Source organism: Orcinus orca, chromosome 2, assembly GCF_937001465.1.
Source record: "Orcinus orca chromosome 2, mOrcOrc1.1, whole genome shotgun sequence".
NCBI lineage: Eukaryota > Metazoa > Chordata > Mammalia > Artiodactyla > Delphinidae > Orcinus > Orcinus orca.
This window is the reverse complement of record NC_064560.1, coordinates 189,110,749-189,138,081: the sequence shown is the minus strand read 5'-3', so window position 1 is coordinate 189,138,081 and position 27,333 is coordinate 189,110,749. Positions and strand designations below refer to the sequence as shown.

The following is a 27,333-nucleotide window of genomic DNA, read 5'->3' as shown; positions in this document are numbered from 1 at the left end:
TAGTTTAAAGGAAGTAACACTATAAAACTAATGACTGTGACATGGATAAAGGTAAGTAACATAGAGTAGGTATAAATATTGTGCAATGAATAGACTCCACTGCGTATTTTATAAATTTATGTTATGTATGTAGGTGAAGGTACAGGGTTCAGGGGAAAAGCTTTACATTTAGAGCACAGGAGGAGTCAGTATCTTATTTAATCCATACAACAACCTTAGAAGTTATTATTATTCCTATTTTACAGGTGAAACAAAGGAGGTAGAGAGGTTTAGAAACTTGCAAATATCACATTGCTACTAACAGGCAGGACCTCGACTCACAATCCAACACCCACATCCTTGACCACTATAATGTATCTCAACCTTTTGTGATTTGCAACCTCCCATTAGGAATTTTCTTAAATTGTATCACCATTTGCACATGGCATATGATTAAGTGATTATAAATTAAGGTATTTATTTATTACTGTGATGGTTAGTTTTGCTGTCAATTTGGCTAGGCTATGGTACCCAGTTATTCAGTCAAACACTCATCTAGGTGTTGCTGTGAGGGTACTTTTTAGAGTGATTAACATCTACAATTAGTTGACTTTAAGTAAAAGAGATTATCCTCAGTAATCTGGGTGAGCCTCATCCAAATCAGTGGAAAGGCCTTAACACCAAAACTGAGGGTTCCCTGAGGAAGAAATTCTGTGGTTTGCACTTGTCAGCTCCTGCCCAAGAGCTTCCAGCCTGCTGCTGACCTGCCCTACGTACCTCCAGACTTGCCTAACCAGATCCCACCACCATATAAGCAAATTCCTCGAAATCTCTTTCTCCCTGTAGATGTATCCTACTGGTTGTTTCTCTGGTAGACCCCTAATACAACTCAACTGTTACTTAAGATTATATTAAAAAGTTCATTTAAACATAATTATTATTAGTTGTATATATAATTTAAATTTTTTGCCATTTAATAAACCCTGCTGTTTAATTTACCTTAAAAAGATATTATAAAATAAAGTATGTTTTTTTCTCCCCACAAATTACTTCATGTTTGGTTTGGGGATCGAATAAGTAATAACATGTGAATACATTTAAAGATGTCTGTGTCAAAAGTAGACATAATTGCTGTCATGCCCATATGCTTGAAATTATTGCATCTTACTTTTTAGAAAAAAACACTCTGTTTTTATAATTTTCCAGCTTTTTTTGTAAATGATGAAAGCCTCAGGCTGTTCTTTGTAAGCACTTCTTTGTATTTGACGTGGTAGGGGAGGAAGGTTCCAACTTCTGTCTGAATAGATGGGTATAATTCAAAATACTGTACATTGCAGGTTTGGCAAGATTTCTGATAATATTAAGCACGTGAACCTGCCAAAATGGTAGCCAGTAGCCACATGTGGGTAATGATGCCAAAAACTCAGTCTCTGTGCACTGGTGCCGAATCAAATTTCAGAGACAGAGTTTTGAGTGAAGTAGAAAAGGATAGCTTTGTTGTTTTTGCCAGGCAAAAGGGGACACAGTAGGCTCCTCCCCTCGAAAACTGTGTGTCCCAACCCGGGAGGATTTGGTGAGGAGTTTTATAGCAATGGTTCAAAGATGGGGTTGCTGATAAGATTAGGGTGTGTGCAGGAACTGCACTCCTTTCATCTGGTCTCAGGTAATCTCTTGATGAGCTTTTCTGGTTCCTTTAATCTGGCCTCAGGTGGTCTTCCGTGGAATGAAGAATCCTGACATCTTCCATTTGTTAGGGGTTTTAGATCTATAAAGAGCTTAAAGATATTGTTATGTGCATCCCTTGAAGAACCAGGATCCTGCCCCAAGGCTGCACTATTCTTTCTCGGCTGTTCTTCCCTTGTCTCTGCATCCCCTCCCTTCCCTGATTAGCAACTGTTTGAATCTGCCCTTTGGGACTCAGGGAAGATCATAGAACCTGGGGTCTGTTCCTTACAAACAAGGAACGGGGGACACAGAAAGGCTTCTGTGGCCAGGAGCCCCATAGGGTCCTGCTCGGTTTCAGTACTAAGGCCTGGAAATGTGGCTAGTGGGACTGAGGAACTGAATTTTAAACCTTACTTAATTTTAATTAAAGTTTAATTAAAGTTTATTTTTGGAAAAAAGGTAAGTATATTTCAAGTAACTTTAATATGTGAATCTACTTTTTCAAGTGTAAATTTAGTGAAACCTAAATACGCATCAGGTATTTCCAATGAAAATTCAGCATCCAAATAGAAATTTACACTAAAGGTAAAATACACATCACAGTTTGAATTTAGTATGAAAAAAAGTAATTCAAAATATCTCATTCATTTTATATTGAAGATATCGCATTAAACTGTCAACTGAAATAAAGAGGCAAAATGTAAAAGTTGTGAGTTAAGTTCTGTTCTGGGACCTTACTGAGGGCTATAGCCTAGGAGACAGCCTCTCGGATAGCTCTGAGGAACTGCTCCATAGAGGTCAGGGAGGAGCCAGGAATATATACGAACTTTTTTGCTGTGAAAAACATTTGTAGTCAAGCATGAAAAGGTTACTGCTAATCACAAAGAACAGACATCTCAATGATTTTAGTGCTTTTCTACGTTTGGGAAGATGTTAGAATCTCGGGGTCACTGAAATTTTTCCTTAGCTATGTTTCTTATTTTTCCAGGGGCCAGTTTATCCAAAGTACAGAATGCTTCCTGTTTTTCTCCTTCCTGAATTCCCCTCAGGGTGCACTGTCCGTGAGCCACTGCAGTGGCTAATGGCTGGAATCTTGTAGAAGTGGAATGGCAGGCAACATTTTTTTCTAAACACAACAAAATACATTATAAAAACAAATTTCAGCAGTTTCTTCAAACATTTTAAAGAAGCGGCTACCATAAATGTAAAATTACATACGCGGCTCACATTTTGTTTCCAGTGGCCAGCAATGACCTAGACGGCGTGGCAAAGAGTAAAAGCCCCCCAAATGGTGGCTATCATTTGTGTGATAGGAATGGGAACGACATTCCTCTGTGAAGATTAACAGTGCTTAACAGTGAACGTTGAGAATTTATACAGTACCCCGTTGGTTTTTGTAAGCCCCTCAAGTTCTTTTTGCAACATGAAGAGCTAGAAAATAACAATTCTGGAGGAAAAAGAGGTAGCAGCTATTTTAAGGAGAGGTTTTAGATTCGTCACTTCAGGCTTGGTACCACGCTCAGAAATAGAAAACTGTGCCAAGTTTCCAGACTCCCATCTCGGTGCGTGCCCTATGGCAGCTCCCAGGACCTGCGGCCAAACCTGCGGTCTTTCCCGAAAACTTCTCAATTTCTTCCCAAAGGAGAAAGGCCTGAGTCTGCGAGGCTCCGGCGCCACCGACCTCCGCGCTCCGGGTGCCCAGTCCAGCCCCAAAGGCGGCTCGAACAGCACACTCGCGGAGGCGGGCGCGCCGCAGGAAAGCCCCAGGCCGATGCCGCCCGACGCCTGCAGGGAGCGGCGGCTGGACAGCGAGCCACCCGGGTAGGCGGCGGGCGGACCCAGAGCCGGAGACGCCAAGCGCCCGGCGCGCAGATACCAGCTCAGGGATCAGCAGCCGGAGGCGGGCTCCACTCCCCTTTCGAATCCCGAACGGTGCTGATGACGAACACAGGGAGCGACGGACGTACACACGCCCCGCGCTCGCACGACAGTACCGTGCAGGGAGCGGGAGGGAGCCTCGGTCCGTCACCGGCGCGACCAGCGTTTCGCGTCCTCCACTCCCTGCGCTCCCGCCACTTCGGCAACCCGACACCCGCCTACCGCCTCCGTCCGAGGCCTCCGCCGCTGCGAGGCTCGCGGCTTCCCTCCTGTCTCTTTAAATGGTGGGGCCAATGGGCCGCCCCTGCAGCTGCTACCGGGGTGGCCCCGCGCGCCGCTATTGAGGGGCGAACCAAGATGGCGGCGGCTTTGGCTCCGTGAGGAAGACGGAAGAGGCGACGGAAGAGGCGGCGGCGGCAGCGGAAGAGGCGGCGGCGGCGGCAGCGGCGGAGGGAAAAGGACTCCCAGTAGCCAAGAGCGCTCGTGCGCCAGGGGGCTCTCGGAGTCTCCCGCGTAGTGGTGGCAGCTGCAGCAGGACCAGGCGCCGGTCGGCTTCGGACATTTGAAGCAGGGGAGCGGAGCGCAGTCCCCGGCTGCGGTGGCAGGGCCAGGTATAAGGAAGGAAAACATGGCGGCGGCGGCCTGAGGAGGCGGCGGCGGCGCGGGAAGCAGCTTCACGGAGATCATGGCGGAGGCGGGAGCAGGGCAGTGAACGGCGCCGCGAGTTCCTAGCGCGGCGGGGCGGGAGGCTGCGAAGCGCTGCGTGGCCCCCTCGGGGCGGCCGGCCTCGCCGGGCCTGGACAATAGCGCCGAGGAGCCGGAGGCGAGGAAAGGCGGGGGCCAGAGCTCAGGCCCGGCGGCGGGCCATGAGGGCGGCAGCGCGGCCCCGGGGCGGCCAGCGGCGGCAGTGAGGCCGGGGAGCCCTCCGCTCGTGGGCGTCCTCTCGCCTCGGCTCCCGCCTTCCCCGGACCCCCTTCCCGGGCGACTCCGGCGGGGCCTTTGCCCCGGCCCCCGGGCGGCACGATGACCGACACCCGGCGCCGGGTGAAGGTTTACACACTCAACGAGGACCGGCAGTGGGACGACCGGGGCACCGGGCATGTGTCGTCCGGCTACGTGGAGCGGCTGAAGGGCATGTCCCTGCTTGTCAGGGCCGAGAGTGACGGTGAGTGAACCCCTCGCGGCGGGACCCTCGCCTCGCCCGCGCCCCTGGGCCACCTGCCCGGTCCTGTGGGGCTAGCGGTCCTCTGCCTGAGAAGACGGAGGGAACGGAGGCGGCGGCTTGGGCCGCGGCGGCCGCCGCCTCGGGGGAGGACGGGCCCCCGGCCCCCCTGTCCTCCCGGAGCTGCCCGGAGAGCGCTCCAAGTGTTTCTTTCTCTGAGTGCCCCGTCGCACTTGTGCGGGCACGGGCGGAGCCAGGCGCGTCTGAGCGGTGCCGCCGGGGCGTGTGCAGAGGTCGGGGGCCTGGGAGCGGGAGCCCGGACCGTGCAGTTACTTTGCACAAGAGTGACCTTGAGAAAGCTACTGATCAAACCGATCTTCTGCCTTAGTTCAAGCGTCTGTAAAGCAGCCATGAAACTTTTCTCGGAGCTGAGAAAGTTCTTAGCTGTTTAACTTTTTGGAGCATAAACATTTTGTTGTGCTTTTCTTCTTCTTTTTGTTTGTTTTTTAACGTATCATTGCTGCATCTTTCCGATCCTGTTGTAGGTTGGCAACCCTGGTTCTGGATCTGGCAACTCTGCACTCGGCAGAGGAAGTGCTTCTTTGCCGTGGGAAGAGAGATTTGTGTTCCCGCAGCGTTAGTTGTCTTTTTCATTAGAAGTGCAGAACTTTGTGTGTAGTTTCACTGGGTAAACGCCCTGCAAGTTTGGAATCATTTTATCCGAGCATTTTATCCGTTGCTTAAATGTATATTCATAATTTGGTTCAGCTAACAGGTGGGGAGAAGTTGGCAGAAACCTTTAAAACCTTTCGAATCTGCCCTAGGGATGCATGTGTTTCACATATTTTGAAACAGCCCTTCAAGTTCAAAGACCACGTTGATTGAAGATAAGTGTTTCACATTTTTAAAGACTTAACGCAGTTTAGGGATTGCCACTTCCTCCGGTGGCGTACTATGAATTTCCCTTAAAATGTTCACATCAAGTAAAACTTTTTTCAAAATAGTTCCTTCTGAATTTGAAAATCTGCCTTGTAACGATAGCCTATAATTTTATGGTAGCTAACTGAGTTTATTACGATTGTAGGTCTGTATCTAAATTACTACAAACTCATTTCAAGGACCTTTAATTGGACTTCCTACCCAGAACTCCAATTCCACGGAAAACAAATAAGACTCACCATTCTGTAATTGAAGACTGTAGGGACATTGCTTTTCAATTTGAATTGAAAGAAAAATGGTAACTTGGAGTATATTACCCACAGATTACTTTATAAGCCTCCCCAAAATAACTTAAAACTGGAGAAAAATTATTTTTCCTTGGAGGCATTTAAAGGGTTTTGAACACATTGGGCAAATTTTTCTGAGGCCTATATTATTTGTCTCTTAAAATACAAGTTTGAATGTGAAGTGTTAGTGTACTTTTCTGTATGACTATCATATAGTAACCAACTATTCTAACTTCTATGTTTTTGCTTGTTTGGAAAACTTTTTACATAGTGAGTTGGAAAGTATAGGCTTTATAGGTTCGGTTAATCGTGTAGATGTGAGATGAATTCTTTGAAACCTCATAATAATTTGAAATAAGACATACCTTCACATCACGTGTTTAATTGGACTCATTATACAAAGTCCTTTGTTTAAAGTATTTTTAAGCATTAAGTCTTAACGTCATATTGTCATAGGGAATCATACTCTTCTAACACAATAATATAGGAATCCGGGTTTTTTCCATTTTTATCTAATAGGGAAAGAGCTGAAATAAACTGACTGTCCCCTTGTTAAATTTATAAGTTGTTAGGAAAACTAAATCCAAAGAGTAGGCTTAGAAAATTCCAGGATACTTGTGAAATACTTTGTAAATAATCTTTAATTTGACGATTTATGGGGTTTTTTTTCCTAACAGGAAAACTCCAAATAGGAATAATAGTCAAAATTTATTGAGTGTCTACTGTGTGCCGGAGATTCTTCACTTGTATCCTCTGGTGTCCTCTTGGTGTAGGTACTGTTACTAGCCATATTTATAGATCAGGAAACTGAGGCTCAAAGAAGCTAAATAACTTAAAATCACATAGCTAGGTTAAAAAGCAAGGAAGATCAGTGTTCGAACTGAGGTGGGGGAGAGGTGTCAGGGATTGAATAAGACTTCTAGACTATGACTTGAAACTAGTATTATGAATTACTTAATTAACATCATTAACTGTTAATAGTGTGTTTTAAACCCCCATATTATTGTCTACTTGTATTTGCTGCTTTATACTTAGATTCAAGTTTTATTTCAAAGAAAATGAAAACAATTTTTAGCCTAAAGATATTTAAAATTATAGTTTATCTCCAAGCCACATGTGGGAGTTTTGTATTGGCTGCTAGCTTGGATTATCCATTGTTGTGTGCTTCCCTCATTTTCCACTACAGGATAATTGAGAATTTTCTTTTTATTGCGATGAGCAAAATGGAAAGTTGTTTCTGGTTTTCCATAAAATGAGTCATTTATCTTGTTAGAGGAGCATATACACTTATCTAAAAATCAGGAACAAAATTTCTGAATGGAAGTATTTGTGTCTTCCCTGTTACAGGGCATAGCTGTCTGGGTAAGTATGCCCTTCCCCTCTGGAGCTGAGTGCTTGGCAAATCTGTAGCTCTCCTAGCCTTGGAAGAGAGATGTCCCACTAAGTTACTGAGCCCATTTTCTGGATTGCATGCTTATTCAGTAGGTTCCTACTGGCAGATATGTTGTAGGAACATATCTTTTTTTAAAAACGAAGGTAGATTACCTCATTACCTCATAGCCATGTACCTGCAAAGTTCCATCCTCCAATAAAGATTACTTAGTATTGTTTTTTTTCTTCTCCCAGTTTATGCTGTCCCTGTTAGGTTGGTGAAGTGAGGGTAATGATGTCATCCTTTACTTACTCTCTCACTTTATGTTCAAATCATTCTACTTGTTTTCTCCGTTATTATTTTTACCACCTCCACCTGCCAATTTTAGAATTGATAAAGTAAAGAAATTGGAATTTCTCCACACACTGAAGGATGTCTTTGAACATAAAATCACGTCTATACTCTTTATTCTGGATTACTTTGCCAATCATCAAGAATAGTGTTCTTGGGGCTTCCCTGGTGGCGCAGTGGTTGAGAGTCCACCTGCTGATGCAGGGGACATGGGTTCGTGCCCCGGAGCGGCTGGGCCTGTGAGCCATGGCCGCTGAGCCTGCGCGTCCAGAGCCTGTGCTCCGCAACGGGAGAGGCCACAACAGTGAGAGGCCCGCGTACCGCCAAAAAAAAAAGAAGTGTTCTTATATTTGGTTTTCACTTTAAGTTTTATGAAGTATATTTTACGTTTCATAATGATTTTAATTCTGACTTGTCTAGTCAAAGTTAAAAAGATTTCATTTTCATTGTTATTTGAGGCATGAAGAAATGAGACATGAGGAAATGTTTTGTTCAAGGTAGTGCTGCTAGCTAATGGTAAAAACTGGAATCCTGTGCTTCTTCCTCTTGGTAGAACTTGGTTGTAGGTAGATCTGCCTCTACTCCTACTATAAATAGAAAAGGAGGTCAACAGTTTGGGTAGGAGAGTCTGTTTTGTTTTGTTTTGGCTGCGGTGGTGAGAAATAAACAGAGATAGCATCAGCATTTTTTATGTTATTCTTATAAATCAGTAAGTAGTATATAATCTTGCATATAGTAAGCACTCCAAATTTAGCTACCAAGAAGAACCCAGTGTCAGTACTGGGAGAAATATTTCACTTTGAAAAGTTGATATAAATGTGCTTTTTTTCTCCTGTGTAGACCTACTTTGTGGAAAATTAATAGGCTTAGGATAACCAAACCCTTATTTTCATCTGTTGCATGTGATAGCTTTTGAAAGTTTGAGGGCCATTGGCTACACTGGGTATACCTGATGGGGTTGGAGTGTAGTGAAGGCTTGACACAGGGGTGGGACCTTTTAACATAATGCTACCAAGTTTTTTTTTTCCCCAAGCCTTCATTTTAGGTTTTAAATGCCATGTGTAATCTGTGGTCCACAAAATTGGGAGGGAGGGACCTGGAACACAGACCTGCTATAGGTTTGAAACATACACTAGTCTCCTATCATCATGAGATTTTGGACTTCCATTAATTCATTTTGATGGTGTTTTCTTTCTCCTAAGGAAGCATAGTACCTAAGCTCTTGCCCTTAGCTTTGACCGTTGATAATCTCAATATACTGGAAAAGCCAGTATATTGCCAGTAAGATTGAACTGTTTACTTAAGAGCAGCAGACCTGGAAGCTCTTCATTCTGAAATCCTTAAGTATTTATCCACATCTGAACTGAGGTCAGGATCTAAGTTTCTTAACTGCAAACCAGATACTCCCGTATTACCCGAATCTGATTGATTGGTTGGTATTGAAAATAAAGCCATAAAATTATAGAAAGTATAGTATTATCATTTCTCCAGTGAAGGGAATTGATATCTTCTGAACAAGTGAATTTTCCAGCTAAATTAAACTGTGTAAACAAGGTTAAAAAATCTCAACAATTTTCATGGAATATTTCCTAAATACTATATATTAGAAGGTTTTTCTTAGGCAGTCTAATGAGCCTGTGTTGGTTAGCCTTTTATTTGTAATGTGTTTCTGGATCATTGTTATCAGTACTAATTTTTCTACTATTCAAGATTATAGTGATGCCAGGGAAATGATATTCTGATCATGCTGTTAAAGAAAAGTATTGAGTGCTGGTTATGTGATAGGTTCTGGGGTAGGCGCTTTAATATAAAATTTCAGTTAATATTCAAAAGCAACCCTAAGAGGTATTATTTTTTTCTAACCATAAGTCTTGGTGCATTGATTCTTTGATTGGATAGTTCTGGGGTCTTTTTTTCCTGTACCCAGCCAGAAATCTAGACTTTTTTTTTTTTTCCAATGTAAAATCTTTCCATTATAAAAGATTTGCATGAATTTAGTGTATGAGTATGTTTGTTAGAACTAGGAATCAAACAAGCTGTCTGCTGGCTGGATCTATACTACAGGCACTAGTTTTAAGTTCTCCGATTTCAACTCTTCAGATGAGACTTCATTCTGCATGTACTAACTACCCTCCCCCATCCCTGGAGGTGTTTGTTTTGTTTTGATAGGGGTGTATTGGGGGTTTGCAGCAGGATACTAGAAAAGTTCAAGAGGAACCAAGATGTGAAGTAGTAGGGAGGGAACGTTTTTAATGACCTAATTGTTTATACCCATAATTGTACTGTTTGTTTTATTGTCACTTTTTCTTGCTATCAGTCTATGACAGCTTTACCTGTAGTTGTCTTGGTGATGTTATGAGTGGCATTTCCCCTTCTTTACCATTGTCCCCCCATTTCCTGAGTGTACAGATCTCCTTGTTATCAGTATATTTGGGGCCTCTGTTTGTGTCAGGATATACAGATCTATCTCATCTAAAACTAGCGTAGTATTCCACTGTATATATTGAATTCACACAGTACAGTGTTGGTGGCATAGAGTAACATTTCTCAGATTTTTTCCCTCAGGATACCTTTATAGTACTAAAATTGAGGATCCCTAATAGCTTTTGTTTGTTTAAATAAAAAATATCTTTTGATATTTAGCATATTAGAAATTAAAACAAGACTTTAAAAATCTTTTCTAAAGCAAGAATTCAGTGACAAGAATGTCACTGTTTTACAGTTTTACAAATCTCTTTATAATGTCTGGTTCAATTTTTTTTTAAGTGTTCTTTTCTGCTTCTGCATTCAATCTGTTGCACTATCAGTGTAGACACTGTGAGAAAAATAAGAATGAAAATGGCAAATAATGTCTTAGTAATATTATGAAAATAGTTTTGATTTTTCTAGGCCTCTTGAGATCCCCACACTCTCCAGCTGGCTCATACATTGTTTCTAGTTTTTTTTTGCCTTTACAAACACTGCTAATGACATCTGTATTCATATACTTGGCACCTGTATGAGAGTGTAGGATAATTTCCTAGGATTGTTGGACCAAAGAGTAGTATGTGTTTAGAAGCTTTGTAGATAAAGGCAAATGACCCTCCAAAAGGGTTGTGCTGATGTTCAGTTTGGGTAATAGTAAATGAGAATTAAGGACCCTCTTTATTTTTTGAAGAAGTATATGTGCAAATATGGCCTTGCACGCCTGTCAGAATCTTGGGGATGGACTCTGACAAGCATTTGCTGTGCAGGAGTATTTAGTTCACCTGAGCGTGGCTGATTTTGCTAGTGGTCTGAATGATAGATTCTGCAGTGACAAACTTAATTACATGTATTGATGCATTCCCCTTAGCTACATCAATCTCTCGATTTTTGTGTTTCCATATTTCCTTCCCAGTCATTCAGGTGGGAAGTGGGAAGACCTTTCTCAAGTCTTGATATTGGGGTTTGCTATGTAGGCTTGTCTTTCTCTTGTCTGTGTGAGTGTCTTTCTCAGATGTGTGAGGAGATGGTGTCATGGTGGGGGGGGGGAATGAATTCCTCTTGGAGGATAAAGGCATCTATTTCATTGGATAGGATGAATGTGTTCCTCAAATAAATTGGGGTGGGGGGCTGTTTTACGTATGTGTTTCAGTTACTAAGATATACTGGATCTACCCATTATCAAAAGCATTGTGTTCCCCTTAATGAGAACTTTAACTCCCTTGATGTCATTTAAGGTCTTCTATTAAGGAAAATTTTCCTCATTTCTCCCCTTGTTATCTCTGCTACCATGATAAATGCCTCACACCTATAGTTGAACTCTACATCCCCTTCCATACCCACTTATTACTGGGATGGAACTGCTGTTCCCAGTACTGTAGCTGTAGCAATTGATAACAAATAAACTTGTTGGGGGGAAGGATTGTGTAAATGCATATTAACACTCAGCTGGATCTTTTTCAGTTGATTGGATAAGTGCTTATAATTTTATTCAGTAGAAACTATGAGATGGGAGTGGGGAACCTAATAGATGGACTAGGAATAAAACTAGAAATGTGTCTTTTCATTATTATCTTACTTAGCCCCCCCAGTTAAAAGGCTGTTTCCCATATTCCAGCCTCTACAGCCTACTGACATCTTGGGGAACATGGTATTTGGGGACCAGAGCTGGACTTCCTAAAGTTATATCTTAGACTAAAACCATTGGATATGGCTGAAATGGTTTCAGGAGAGATGCTTCCCCCTGACATCTTGAATGGCCCAGGAAAAAGAAAAACTTACCAGAAGCTTCTAGTATGTGCTTATTCTTGTTTTCACCAGCATTTCGGAAGGGAACACTTCATACTTTGAATTTGTGATTGATTTTTCCTTTTTAGTCATCCTAACACTGTAACACTACCGAGTTTTGAAACAAATGCAAAAAAAAAAAAGGCAAAAAAACTTGTACTCAAAAAATAATAGTTGGTGTTGGTGTTTTGTTTTAGCAGTTGCCAAGTCAGGTGTGTGGGTTTTTTTGTTTTATTTTTAAATTATTTATTTTTGGCTGTGTTGGGTCTTCGTTGGAGTGTGCGTGCTTCTTATTGCCATGGCTTCTCTTGTTGCAGAGCACGGGCTCTAGAGCGCAGGCTCAGTAGTTGTGGCGCACGGGCTTAGTTGCTCTGCAGCATGTGGGATCTTCCCGGGCCAGGAATTGAACCTGTATCACCTGCATTGGCAGGCAGATTCTTAACCACTGCACCACCAGAGAAGTCCCAGGTGTGTGTTTCTTGAAATCACAACTTGAAGTGATAGCTCCAGCCCCTATGCTGTGTGTCATTTTACCCCTTCTCTTAAACTTAAAAAAAAAAAAAAAAAAAAAAAAAAAACTTTTAAAGTATAATACATCAAAAAGGTACACAAATCTTAAGTATTCAGCTTGATGAATTTTTCACAAAATAACCAGCACAAAGACGAAGAAACAACATAACCAGCACTCCGGAAACCTGCTTCATGTCTCTCTTCAGTCACTCTCTCTCCCCTTCCCCTCAACAACCTAACTTCTAACACCATAGATTAATTTTTGCCACTTTTTGAACTTCATGTAAATGGACTTATGGTATATACTTTTGTCTGAGGCTTCTTTCATTTATGTTTGTAAGGTTCATATACATTTTTGCATTTACATATATTTGGTTCATGCATTAACATTGCTGTATGATATTCCATTGTATGAATATTTACACTTTAGCTTTTTTTTAACAGAATTCACATGCCATCTCATTCAAAGTGTATATAGTTCCGTATTGTCTAGTATATTCACAGGGTTATGCAACCATCACCACAATGAGAGACCATTTTGTCCTCTAAAAGAAATCGTGTACCCATTAGCAATCACTACCCATTTGTTCCCCCTTCCTCGCAGTCCTAAACAGCCACTAATCTACAAATCCTCTAAATTTGCAAATTCTGGACCATTCATATAAATGCAGTCCTAAAACATGTGGTTCTTTGTAACTGGCTTCTTTAACTTACGTTTTCAAGGTTCAGTTACAGCATGGATCAGAACTTCATATCTTTGTATAGCCGAATAGTCTTTCATTTTATTTACCCATTCATCAGTTTTTGGACATTTGGATTGTTTCCACTTTTTTGCTGTGTGTACACAAATTTGTGTGGGCAAATGTTTTTGTTTCTCTTGTATGTACCTAGGAGTGGAATTGCCCGTAACTCTCTTTTTGAGGAACTGCCAAATTTTTCCAAAGTGGATGCCTTTTTATATACCTACAAGAAAAATGTATGAGGGTTCCAATTTCTCCACATGGTTGCCAGCTCACGTCATTGTGTGTCTTTGATTATAGGCTTCCTAGCTGGTGTAAAATGGTTATCTTTTTGTGGTTTTGGTTCGCATTTCCCTAATGACTAAAGGTGGTGACCTTCTTTTCATGTTTATTTTCCATTTGTATATCTTCTTTGGAGAAATATCTACTTGGATCCATTGCCCATTTTTAAATTGGGTTATCTTTTTATTATTGAGTTGTAAGAGTTCTGGATGCAAGTCCCTTATCAGATATATGATTTCCAAATAATTTTGCACATTCTGTGGGTTCTTTTCACATTCTTAATGGTATTGTTTGTAGCATTTTTTATTTTTGTTTTTAATTTTGATTATGTCCAGTTACCATCATTTATCAATGATGTCTGATTTTTTTCCTTTGTGCTTTTGTGCAGTTTGACTTTTAAGGTGGCATTACTTACTTAGTTTGGTTCTATGACATTAGATCTCTTGCATCTTCTGAAATATGTTATAAAGTAATCCATTTGTTTCACTCTATTATTTATGTAGTTTTCTGCGGATTGATTGTTTTTTGAGGACATGATATATTTCAAAGTAGGGTGTTTGGAATGTATTTTCTCATAGAAACATGTTTTGAATATGATTATATGCCATGACTCATCTTTTAAAAGTTTGATCCATAATGTACTTGACATACTTTGTGATTTCATTGGGAAATAATAGGGTGCAATTTTTGTTCTAGTAATTAAACAACAAACAGTGAAAGAATATTTACAGAGATAGTTGGAAATTTTAATACTTTTAAGGGACTCTAGACATTGAGTTCGTTTGCTTGCTGCTTTTTCTTCTTATAAATATATCACTAGACAGCTCTTAGTAATTACCGAAATAAAAATTCGTTGATTGTGCATAAAGAAAATTAAGGGGCACTGGAAAATTTATTTTGATTATTGTGGCAAAAGTTGGAAAAATGGGAAGAAGAGTAATCAGGCTTCCTCCAGAATGTGAGAATATTTGTCTGAACCTCAGTGAGCCAAAAATAGTAAAAAGAAAAGAGCTTAAAGAAATGGGGTGTTGGGAGTACAGGTGGAGAAAATAGGGAGACTGTTTAGTTACCTTAAGTACAGAAAGGGTAAGAGACAGATTTTGGGTTAAGCAGTTCACCTGTGCTATACACTGGAAAGATTCAAGTAAAGTGGGAAGCTTTCTTGTGCACAAGGTGTTTGCAAATTAAGTCACTGCAGCTTGGCAAATGCTGGTATTTTACTATATATATTCAATATCACTGAGCATCATTATGATCAGTAAATTACTAACACGGGGCAGTATCATAAACTTAGTAAACAAATTTTAACATAAAGGCAAAACTAGTCAAATTTGGAAATGTTAAGAGTGCCCTTTTCTCAAGTGTCTAGCCACTATTTGGAATGGATAAAGCAACTGTTTAATGTAATATGAGAAGAGTTGAAAGCTTTGGATGAGAGACAGCTGCAGAGGAAATGCTTTTTCTCAAGTATTTTGGGTCAGAACTTGGCTTTAAACTGGAATTGGTTGAGGAGGGGAGAGGTATACATTTAGTCTTAAAATTTGCTCTTTGTGGAGACATACAGATGGCCAACAGGCACATGAAAAGATGCTCAACATTGCTAATTATTAGAGAAATGCAAATAAAAACTACAATGAGGTACCACCTCACAGCAGTCAGAATGGCCATGATTAAAAAGTCTACAGGGGCTTCCCTGGTGGCGCAGTGGTTGAGAGTCCGCCTGCCGATGCAGGGGACACGGGTTCGTGCCCCGGTCTGGGAGGATCCCACGTGCCGCGGAGCGGCTGGGCCCGTGAGCCATGGCCGCTGGGCCTGCGCGTCCGGAGCCTGTGCTCCGCAACGGGAGAGGCCACAACAGTGAGAGGCCCGCGTAATGCAAAAAAAAAAAAAAAAAAAAGTCTACAAATAACAAATGCTGGAGAGGATGTGGAGAAAAGGGAACCCTCCTGCACTGTTGGTGGGAATGTAAATTGATACAGCCACTATGGAAGACAGTATGGAGGTTCCTTAAAAAACTAAAAACAGAGTTGCCATATGATCCTGCAATCCCACTCCTGGGCATATAGCTGCAGAAAACTAATTTGAAAGGATACATGCCCCCCAGTGTGCATAGCAGCACTGTTTACAATAGCCAAGACATGGAAACAACCTGTCCATCGACCGGTGAATGTATAAAGATGTGGTACCTGTGTACAATGGAATACTACTCAGCTGTAAAAAAAGAGTGAAACAATGCCATTTGCAGCAACATGGATTGACCTAGAGATTATCATACTAAGTGAAGTAAGTCCGACAGAGAAAGACAAATACCATATGATATCACTTATATGTGGAATCTAAAATATGACACAAATGAACTTATCTATGAAACAAACAGACTAACAGATATAGAGAACAGACTTGTGGTTGCCAAGGGGAAATGGGGTAGGGGAGGGAATGAGGGAATGGATTGGGAGTTTGGGGTTAGCAGGTACAAACTATTACATACAGAATGGATAAACAACAAGGTCCTACAGTATAGCACAGGGAACTATATTCAGTATCCTGTGATTAAACCATAATGGAAAAGAATATGAAAAATCTGTGTGTGTGTGTATATATATATATGTATAACTGAATCACTTGGTTGTACAGTAGAAATTTAACACAACATTGTAAATCAACTATACTTAAATAAAATTTTTTATTATTATTTTGCTCTTTGTCACAAAGCAGTAGTTATTTTCTAATACCTTGAGTCTTACGATACTGCCGGGGAAAAACAGAAATGTGCAAATTAGCTTATTCTGAGAAGTAAATTGATAATTTGAAGATGGAGAAGTGTGATTTCTGTATTAAACAGAAATATAAGACTTTCTGAAGGTGAATCATAATGTGGGGATGTACTTGGGCAATGGATCATATCCTTGATGTTTTCAGACTTTTACCAGTGAATTCTTATTTTCAGTCTTGAGAGAGACCAGATTTTATTTATAATGCTTATTTGCATGTTTTAAGTTATTTCTCTAATAATACTGTATATTAGAGATTTAATCCCAGATCATCTGGCTTCACACTGTGCTGTTTCACTACCTTCTGCTGCCCAGGAGTTGTTAGATTTCTCTTACCATCTAGTGCTCGCTCTTTAGATGATCGTGTCTGTTTTGTTAAAAGTAAACATGTATAAAGCAAGCATTTCTTAGGTTACAGGCTATTATATTTAAATTTGTATTGTTTTAAAATAATATTTCCTCAACTGAAGTTGTATGTGCATCAGTCCTTCAAAAAAGGAAATGTGTGTGTATGTAAGGGAATATAATTTTGCTGCTTTACAGTTACATAATGGAATGTGTTTGTTTTTTCTTTTTCCTCTTTCCTAGGTTCTCTACTTTTAGAGTCCAAAATAAATCCTAATACTGCATACCAGAAACAACAGGTAAAATTTTGAAGATGTTCTTTATCTTGCATATTATCCTCTCGATTTGGTGATTAAATGAAAATTTGCCATCTGATTCCTTACAATGAAAATTTTGGAGTAGATTATAAGATGCTTTGCCAGTATAATTCTAAAATCCAGTTCTACCAATCTCTGTATATATAAAGCAGTCATTTTAAATTAAAGAAAAACTTGCTTCAAGTTAAGCTAAGTTCTAGATATTTGACTAACTGAGCCTTATTCTCAAAAGTTAAAACCTAAAACGACACAGTTTTCTTGTTTCTACCTAAAGAGAATTTAAAAAGTGACCACTGATGGAATAATCAGCTACTAACACAACTAAATGGTAGAAACTCCTTCCTTCACTGTTGTAAATGCTAGTGCAGGAGGAACATTCATATCTCTATACAGCAACTCAGTATAAATACGAATCTGATTTCTTATATAGCCTGACTGGGACCTTATAATGATGTAAGTTTTTTAAGAACTTTCAGTTTGAGTACACTCTCTTTCTTGTACCCTTCTGATGCAAGAGATATCTGAAAGTAAATCTCTCACTTAATACTTGCAAGCACTGTCATCAAAATTGGTATTTATTTCAGAATATACCCATGTAGATAATACTGAGTGCTTTACAAAGCCAAGGAAATCAGTATCAGTTCCCTCACTGCCCTGAAGATGCAGATATAAAATAACTTAAAATACACTACCAACACATTTATATTACTTTATAAATATATAAATATATAACTTTATAAAGTGCTTTGCTTCATCATTGACTATTAAAATACTACTAGAGGCAAGTTAGTTTTATTTTGCACATAAGATGATGCCTGAAGATTGTGGCTTGCTTGAGGTCACACAGATAGTACCTAGGAAATCGGATATTTACTCCTAAATTTATATAACAGTGATTTATTTGTCCAACAGGTATTGGTACAATATGAGATATTTTCTTGATGGTTCAGTGGTCTGTTAAATACACTTTGTTGCATTTGGTGTTCTTAAGAAAACCCTCAGGTTAGATTGCAATGGCTGGAGACTAGAGTATTATTTGGTTTTGATATTCTATACATAAATTAACGTTTTGAGTTTTCAGTCAGCTGAAGAGTAAAAGCACATCCTAAGAAAAAGAAAAGATCAAGTCTCTTTTGAGGATGAATGAACAAATCTATATGTCTTAATCTATAGGCTGTTGGATGATAAGCAAGCAGGATGATTTGGTGAAAATTAGGCTCTTCAAGGAAAACAGAAGAGTAATTCCTAAAAGTTTTCAAACTTATGAATTTGTCAAATGGATAACTAAGAGCGTATTTCTATCTGTGCCCTGATTTAAGCCTCCAAATGATTCTGAATATACATTGTAACAGAGTAGTTGCTTACAATTGTCTTAAACTTACCTTATTACTAATGTGATAGTGGTTTTAGACTTCTTCCAATAGATCTTACCTTATTACTGGTTTTCAAAACAGTATGATCCCATTTATTTAAAGACGAAACTGAGGCCAACTGACTAATTTCTGACATGTTGATCTTACAATGTTAATGTAAATTATTTTGAGCTGGAACAGCTACTCAGTCACTGGAACAGATTGCTTGCCTGGGATCTATGATCTCTTGACGTTCTTGAAGATAATAAAAAGGGGTCTTTGAGCTCTTTTTTAGAATTCTGAGTAAGATTTGCAGATTTATCCTCTTAGTAATGCTGCACAGCCTAATCAGAGGATTGTTTATTTACTTCTGGCTGGCATCACTTTAGTTCAGTAAGAGACTATTGGTCTCATGATTGACAGTTAAATAATTGACTGAACAGAGTAAATATGCAATTTAGCAGACAAAGTTTTAAACATGGGATCCATTTGTGTACAATAAGTGGTGTCCTTACGAGGTACTGAAAAGTATTAGAAATTACATAGATCTTTTAAGATACCTTAAAATATAGTCATGTTTCCTCCTCAATACAGGAGCTTTTATCATTTCAGTAGATGCTCAGCCAGCCTTGGCTTGGCTCCTTTCAGTTACTTATTAGATTAAATTAGTTTTCTTTATATTGTGTTCACATCTAATTTCTACTCCTAATTCGTCTCTTTGGACCAGTTTGAAAAAGGCTACATGGTAGCTGTTACATTAGGCTTCGTTTTCAAATGTAACTCTCCCTAGTGCCATTCACAAATTCTTAATGTGATTCATAGATCCCTCTGGAAGGCTCTTTTTTGAAATGGTTAATTGCTGTGAAACAGTGTATGTGTTTATTTATAGTCAGTAATTTCAAAAAGATACCTTAGACCCTATAAATATACCATGCATATTGTAGAATACAGACTATTTGTACTACAGGAAATATAAAGTGGTCTCGGTATTATAATTGTAGTGTCTTGCTGAGATTACATCTTAGTAAAAACTGTTGAACTGTTTATTAAACTATCATTAAAAAAACAAAAATTGGTATGAAATGAATAAAAGGGTGGTAGGTGGTAGGAGCATCTTGCTTCTTGAACTTTGGTGAAAGTTAAAAAACCTCTGTCCAGGTAAATGCTCACGTTACAAATTTAGCCAATAATTTCAAGGGCGTCATGGGCCTCAAGTGCCCCAGGTAAAGAACACCTGATACTGAAAGTTAGAGAGGAGGAGGAGCAGCTATGTTTATTAATCACATCCTCCTGACATGCCCTTGCTACTGAATACTCAGGACTTCCTCTTTGAGCGTTTTGACTAGAGCATAAAATGTAACTTAATGTGCAAGCAAAGGATTGATATAATGTTTAGTTTGTATCTTTTGATATATTTAGATTATGTGCTCAATTTGTAGTGCTTTTCATATATTGGTTCAACTTCTCCTTAAGGAGAATGTTTTCATTTTATAGATTGGATAAAGTGAAGTGCAAAAAGGCATTGGAAATTACTGACATCAGTGTTACAAAAAGTAAAAATGAGTACCGTTCTCAATTCCCTATTGCTTTGTTCATTTGCCTTATACTTTGAAGTAGTTTGTGATAATATACGTTAATCATTCAGACTTCTTTTCTCTCAAGGACACTTTGATTGTGTGGTCTGAAGCAGAAAATTATGACTTGGCCCTTAGCTTTCAAGAAAAAGCTGGATGTGATGAAATTTGGGAGAAAATATGTCAGGTAATTTTAAAAATCAGAAAATCAACATGCTTTCTTTTTAAGCATTTTGTTTTTTGCTGTGCTTTATGCTAATGCCCCAAATTTTAAATAGAGACACATTTCATATAGATCTTCTAAATTCACTGCTGTCTGTGAAAAAGCTTGATTTATAGGAAAGTACAGTTTATTGACATTAATCTACCCAGCCCAGACCTTTTCTGAACTCCAGAGTTTTATATCCAGCTGCTTTTGAGAGCTCCTCCATGAGTGCTAACTAGCATCTCAAATTTAATAGTCTAAGACTGAACGTAATCTCACCGAGATTTGTTCATTCTCCTAGCTATCTCTCTCATCTCAGTAAATGCCACCCAGTTGCTGAAGCCAGAAACGTGTTTATCCTTCCTTCATCTTCTATATCCATTCAGTCCCTCAATTGTAAGTCTTAAATGCATTCACTTATCTTCATTTTCATTGCTGTTAGTTTACTAAGCCACCATCATTGCTTGCCTGGTTCATTGCTTTCATTCCCAAATCTGTACCACAGCTGGAGTGATCTTTTTAAAAATGCAAGTCTGATCGTGTTACCCCTTGTTCAGTAACTTCTTATGGCTCTTGACTGTCTCTTCAGTGTCATCATGCATGTTCTCAATTGATTCTGGAATTCCTTAATGGTTCTAGTACCTCAGTCTAGTGATAAAATCTCCACAGTCTTTTGAGAATGGTCATTTTTTATGCGCTCTGATGGCTAAAGCCACTGGTTCTTGTTATGGACTTATTTAGACCATTACATCCTAAGGATGCTTTCTCTATCTTCATGTTTATTTTATCTGGAGAATAAATAACTTTCAGGAGATTCTTTAATTCATTGGTTCTCAAGGTGTGGTCCTCAGACCAGCAGGATGAGCATGACCTGGGATCTGATAGAAGTGCAAATTCTGAGACCCCCATCCCAGATCTACTGAATCAGAAACTATGAGTAGGTACCAGTAATTCTATTTTAACAAGCCCTCTAAGTCAGATTTTCTCTGTAAAGGGCAAGATGGTAAATATTTTAGGGTTTGTGGACCATACAGTTTAACAGCTATTCTGTTCTGCTGTTGTACTGTGAAAGTAGCTATAGATAACACATAAATAAATGGACATCGTTCTCTTCCAGTAAAATTTTATTTACAAAAACAAGTGGTGGTCCAGGTTTGGCTCGTTTGTCAATGCCTGCTTCAGGTGATTCTGATGCAGCCTGAAGTTTAAGAGCCACTGACTTAGGAGAAGCCACAGTGCTCTTGAGGCACAGTTTCTCCTTAACTTGCAGGATTTATTTCTGCTATATAATTCTACTTAGCTGTGTTTTTCATAAATTAACCTGCCTGTTAAGCTGTCCCTTTCCTTCTCTTAACATGTGAAAAGCTAACATGTTTTTATGCTTTCTTCATGTTTTCTTTGCTTTCTGTCTCATACAGTTGTTTTTACAGCATGTTCCTCTAGATTTTTGTCATGTGGAGTTCTTCCATAGAAAGAGAAGAGATTAATGAGCTCAGGGTGGTGCTGAAAGCACCCGTTATTAAGAAAAATCTTGTTCTCTTTCACCTTTCTAAGATGAACAGTCCCACCCTGGACACAATCTTTTATTGGGTCAATATTTAACTCAGACCTGGACTCAATCTGTTAACCGTCATGCCTGGCTCTCCTTTAAAATTGTTGGGGCTTTATTATGCTTCTCCTTAGTCTGTAACACCATAAATTTTTCCGTCATTTTCTCTTGGGGCACGAGTAGTAGTACTTGTATACTTTGCTCTACAATAACTTTCCTGGGAATCACTGCCTACTTTGTTGTTCCTTTCTGATCTTCCCCTCCCAACTTTTACATAGTTTATGTTCAAGATGTCATTTCTCAATGACTCTTATGATCCTGGCTGTACTTCTCAATTAATTTCTGGATCCTGGCTTATTTTAGGGAATTTACTGTATTTTGTTCTCTGAGATCTTATGTTTCTCTATTTCTTGAACTCATCATTTTTTTATCTAGAAACAACTAAAAAATCTCCACATTATCTAGTACTCTCCTTGATAGCAGTTATGTCTGGGTGCATCTCTTTTTCCTTTTTATATCTTTATGATCTTCACATTCTCATTTGCTTCATATCTGTCCAGATTGACTTCTGAGATTTATCCTTTCTCATAAGGAAAGCTCTCTCTTCTAGCTTAGTCTACTTTCCTTTTTAAATTTTCATTCTTCTATTGCTTCTCTTCTGAAAGTAAGACTGAAACATATTTGTCAGATTATTACAGTTTCACCATGTTTCCCTGAGAAGATCAAATTCCTAAACACAGGTCTTTTTGATTACCTGTTCAGCCTTCGTATTTGCAAATTAACTCCAGAAGATGGCATTTTTCATTATAATAAGGGCTCTCATCCCTTATCATTGGTTTTGTAAACAAACCCCTACCATTTTTCTATAGGTAGAGCCATAGCTTGAATACTAGGAGTCTAAAGCTGTGATGAGATCTTACGTAATTTAAAAAAATCCAGGGCCAACTTGAGACCATTCCAGGTAAAAGCTGTGAATGTGCCTAGCCTCCTTTTAGTGGTGCTGCCCACTGGGTTAAGGTCAAGACGGTATTGCCTTGCAGCATTTTTCTAGACTTAGTCCAGGACTTCTTCCCTTCTAGTATCCATCAACATCTCTTAACCATGCTAAGCAATTTAAGTTTGTTGGTCATTTCATATAAGGCCTAAGTTTTCCATCCCTTTGCCATTCATCTTGGCCTTTTGGGCTGGTTTAGTGGCAGTGTCTCAAATTACAGGGCCAAGATAGCAAAACTCATTTCATTCCAAAATACGTCTTTGACCTTTTGTAAAAATTTTCTTTTACCTTAAAGTGTATTTAATTGTGAAGACGTATAAGTTATCTTTTTATAATTAGAGCCCCTACACTGACATACAGTTGGGGTTTATGACAAACTTTAGAGCTTCTAGGGGATCGTGAGAGGTATAGGTTTGGGTATGTAGAAAGGAGAACTTCCATGGTTTGGTTACTTAACTTTAAGCAGGTATTCCTAGGGGATAGCTCTGCTACACATAGGTTGCAGTTACTTTTTATGTGGTTTTATTTTTGTGTGGGTGCACTTGTTTCCCACTCAGTTTTTCTTAATCATCATTTTGGGCTACCAACCAGCGTTTTCATACCAAATCAGTGACCTACTTTGGTCCAAAGCCAATTTGTAAATGCTCTTGGCCCTTGGTTTCTAAATTAACTGATATTAAATGTTTTTCTTATTGCTTACAATTATATATTTTTTCTATGGTCACAGTATTTGTTTGAATTTTACTTAAACTTTGAAGAGTTTTGTGGCTCTACCAGAGCACAGTGCTAGGAGTGTCTCTGAGATTTGCCCTGGTCTGCTGGAAAAGAGGCCATGGATATAAAACGTGAGTGGATGTTTTACCACTCTATATGTTATACGTCTGCAGGGCACTGTAAGTCACAGTCACAGTCAGTTTAGTGGATCTTTAGAATGTTTCCGTTGCTGGCAAACCTTGTACTTACAAGAAAGCTTATTCCATTTCTGAACTTTGAACTTCCTTCCTTAAAATCGAAAGTGTATGTTATTTGTAGAAATGTGTAGAAATGTGTTCAGGAAAGTAGGCAATTGTGTCGAGCTTTGTTTCTTTTTAACATCTTTATTGGAATATAAATTGCTTTACAATGGTGTGTTAGTTTCTGCTGTATCACAAAGTGAATCAGCTATACATATATCCCCATATCCCCTCCCTCTTGCATCTCGCTCCCACCCTACCTATCCCACCCCTCTAGGTGGTCACAAAACACCGGTGTCAAGTTTGAAGACTTAAAGTTTGTCTAGTCTTAAACTTGAAAATTACCATTAATAGTTTTCTTATAACATCTCTTGTATCTAAGAATACCATTTAGATTTGCTTTGATTATACTTTGTCAGCTATCATAAATCTTGTTTACTAGGTTCAAGGAAAGGACCCATCAGTGGACATCACTCAGGACCTTGTAGATGAGTCTGAAGAGGAGCGTTTTGATGATATGTCATCGCCAGGTTTAGAATTGCCATCTTGTGAATTAAGTCGCCTTGAGGAAATTGCAGAACTTGTGGCATCATCTTTACCTTCCCCCCTGCGTCGTGAAAAACTTGCACTAGCACTGGAAAATGAGGGTTACATTAAAAAGCTCTTAGAGCTTTTTCATGTGTGTGAGGATTTGGAAAATATTGAAGGACTGCACCACTTGTATGAAATTATCAAAGGCATCTTCCTCTTGAATCGAACTGCTCTTTTTGAAGTTATGTTCTCTGAGGAATGTATAATGGACGTCATTGGATGCTTAGAGTATGATCCTGCTTTATCACAACCACGAAAACATAGGGAATTTCTAACAAAAACAGCCAAGTTTAAAGAAGTGATTCCCATATCAGATCCTGAGCTGAAACAAAAAATTCATCAGACATACCGAGTTCAGTATATACAAGACATGGTTCTACCTACCCCTTCAGTCTTTGAAGAAAATATGTTATCAACACTTCACTCTTTTATCTTTTTCAATAAGGTAGAAATTGTTGGTATGTTACAGGTGAGTTAGATCATTCTTTTTTTTCCTACTTAAAAAGATACTGATTGCCTTCAGCAGAAATAATTTTCTGTTCCTTTTAGGCACACAAATTGAATTTTTAATTTTTGTCTAAAGGTATGTATTTTGGTGATATTACAAGAGATTATAATATATAATACTGTGGGACCAGAAGGTTGTGTTGGATTAGGGGTGATAAATGTAATTTAAAAAAAAAATCTAGCTTGAAGAAATAGGAAAAGGATCTTAATGAAACACTTGAATGTGGAATTTTAGGGATATTAATCTATCAGTTATGCATAGAACAGAATAGATTGGAAGAGGAAAGAAAAATAAAAGAGAAGCCAAGAAATATGTCATTAAATATAGAATACAAATTCTATAGCATTTATACAACTCCCAGTAATTATTTATTAGAGGTACAGCAGATGTTGGCAAGTTATAGCTGCATGTCTCCCTACCAAGAGGCATGCTTTTGTAATGGATGAGAGTGTGGGGAGGTTAGGCTAGAGTATGAGTTTCAGCTCTGCCTGTCACTTAATAGCTATGTGGCTTGGGCAACTTTCTTAATCTCTTAAAGCTTCAGCTTCCTGATCTTAAGGTTGGTGATATTAGTACCTACCCTATAAGGTCATCTGAAGATTAGATCAGATGCATGCCTATAAAGCATTGAACATGATACAAGACTCCTGAGTATTATTTTAAAGTATCTATTAATAATTGCCTATTAAACTCCAGATTTTCTTTTTAGAGTATGCCCAGTCTCTCGGGTGTGGTGTGTTAGGGTGCTTGCATCAGAACTGCCTAGGATGCATCCTGGATTCTGCACATAGCACACAATCCAAATGTCTGAGCTGGCCGGTAATCTGCATTTGTAACACCCCCAAAGTCAGAGAATCTCTCAGTAATTTATCCCATGGTGCATGAATTAGTCTAGTCCAGTTGAAATATGTTTGCATAGTGCAAAGATTTGTGAGTTGCACACTTCCTGTGTGTTTTGTTTCTTCATGCTCAAGATGTTGTAACAATAACAGCTGTGTGATATGATTTGAAAGCTATTGTAAGACCTTACCTCAGATCTACAAATAAAATAATTATTTGAAACCTGGATTTGAATTTAAGAAAGAGGCAAATAAATGTCAGAGCTGCTTGGTAGCACATGTTATGAGTAAAACAGTAAATTTAATTTTTGTCTATTCCTTTTTAGAAAATTGCTGTATTTTCAGTGACCCTGGTTTTATCACCTTAATATATATATATATATATGAATTTAGATAGAAAAGTCAATTTTACCAAAACTGCTTTCCTGAAGCTAGTGATAAGTCCAGTTCACGTTGATTAATTTGACATGTTTTCCATTCATTTAAGACAGACAAATAACATAGGCAATACAGTCTGGTAAGTACAACAGTATTCCTTGACATAGTGTATTGTGATTGATAATGGAAGAAGAAGGGTGTTCTGGTACCAATTTTCATTTGTTCTTTGCTAAGGAACTAGTTTTTGCTAGCTACCTAATAGATCCTCTGTTCTGGTCTAGTTCTGATTTCTGGTCTCCTTGGATAGTCCTAAGCACTGCTGGTCCCTTTCTTCAGCTCCACATGGTTCTCATTTTGTTATATAGGGATTTGTCACTTCTTTGTTTTCTTGGTCTTCAGACCTGTAAAATGCCAGTTTTACTCATTAAGTATGAATAATTTCAAGTTGTTAAGTCTTTGTTTCCCTACAATACGCTCTGTAAAATGCAGGCTGCCAGTGCTGTAGGTCTTTCTGTTTCTCTTGATGCTGAGCATTTATATTGAAAGTGCTGCTATGAAGGAAGGTGAGTTTTACACATTTTTTGACAAGGAGTAATTAAAGCAGGTTCTTACCTTGTACACAGTCATAACCCTTACTGTTGACTGATTCTTTGTAATACTGTTGAACCTTCTTAATTCTCTGTACTTCACAGAAGTTCAGAGAATCTTTTTTAATCATTTGATTTCCATTTGGTGGGATATATTATGTCTGAGATGGATCTTGATATTGGATGCCATTTGAGGTGTGGCCTATTTGTACACTGCAGAAAAAGTAAAGGTGGAATAGCCAAACTAATTTGGTGTCACAGAAAATGTTTCTTGAGCACCTGCAGCAGTGAATAAGGGGTTTATAAACTAGTGGGAGATACACACATACATACATACGTACACATACATATACATGTATATATATATATACACACACACACATACATATATACATTTAGACTTAGGCATGTCTGTAGGGCATGTAGTTTTGAATTTATTTCTACTAGCTGAGGTAGTATGGAATTAAAACAAAATCTTAACTAAAAATAGTGACAAAAAATTGAACAGGCAGTCAGGAAGGCTCTACCACCTACCTGCTAACTGTGATTGGGCATTGGGTAAATTTCTTAATCTGTCTCAATTATAAAATAAGGAGGTAAGATAAGATAACATATGAGGTTATTTCCAAGTTCTATACTCTTAACTTTTACATGCCCAGATGAGTATCCTATGAGAGATCTTTTGAATCATTTCTAAAATAATTTAATACAATTTAACATAGAATAATTTAATAATTATTGTTATATGTCTGTAGGTGGATAGCTTCAAATAATAGATGTTTCTTTAAAAGTTCTGAATTTAGCTTTTTACATAATTGAATCATTTCTGGTTTTAAAACATGAAGGAAGTTTTATCTTTATTTGAGTGGTTGTAGAACCTTAACTTCTAAAGTTAAGATTATGAAACCCTATGAAAATCATGGGTCTACAGACCATGTTTGTTTTTGTAAATAA

At 38.7% G+C, this 27,333-nt stretch overlaps 1 protein-coding gene and 1 long non-coding RNA gene across 4 annotated transcripts in view; both read left to right on the top strand.

Annotated features, from left to right (window-relative positions):
* Positions 1 to 899: 899 nt before the first annotated feature.
* On the top strand, positions 900 to 2,081 carry LOC125963638 (uncharacterized). Its single transcript, XR_007475864.1, has 3 exons — positions 900 to 1,112; positions 1,558 to 1,874; positions 1,906 to 2,081. It is a non-coding gene; the product is annotated as an uncharacterized LOC125963638 (long non-coding RNA).
* A 1,462-nt stretch (positions 2,082 to 3,543) lies between these two features.
* PPP4R3A (protein phosphatase 4 regulatory subunit 3A) overlaps positions 3,544 to 27,333 on the top strand; it is a 38,865-nt gene continuing 15,075 nt past the window's right edge. For 2 of the 3 annotated variants that reach the window (XM_033418857.2, XM_033418845.2), the window contains exons 1-4: positions 3,546 to 4,687; positions 16,776 to 16,831; positions 19,864 to 19,962; positions 23,919 to 24,536. In XM_033418857.2, the coding sequence (XP_033274748.1) occupies positions 4,546 to 4,687; positions 16,776 to 16,831; positions 19,864 to 19,962; positions 23,919 to 24,536 (915 nt within the window). In that variant the 5' untranslated portion in view covers positions 3,546 to 4,545. Of the gene's footprint in view, positions 4,688 to 16,775; positions 16,832 to 19,863; positions 19,963 to 23,918; positions 24,537 to 27,333 lie in introns of all 3 variants that reach the window. The other variant, XM_033418852.2, reaches the window with a different exon arrangement.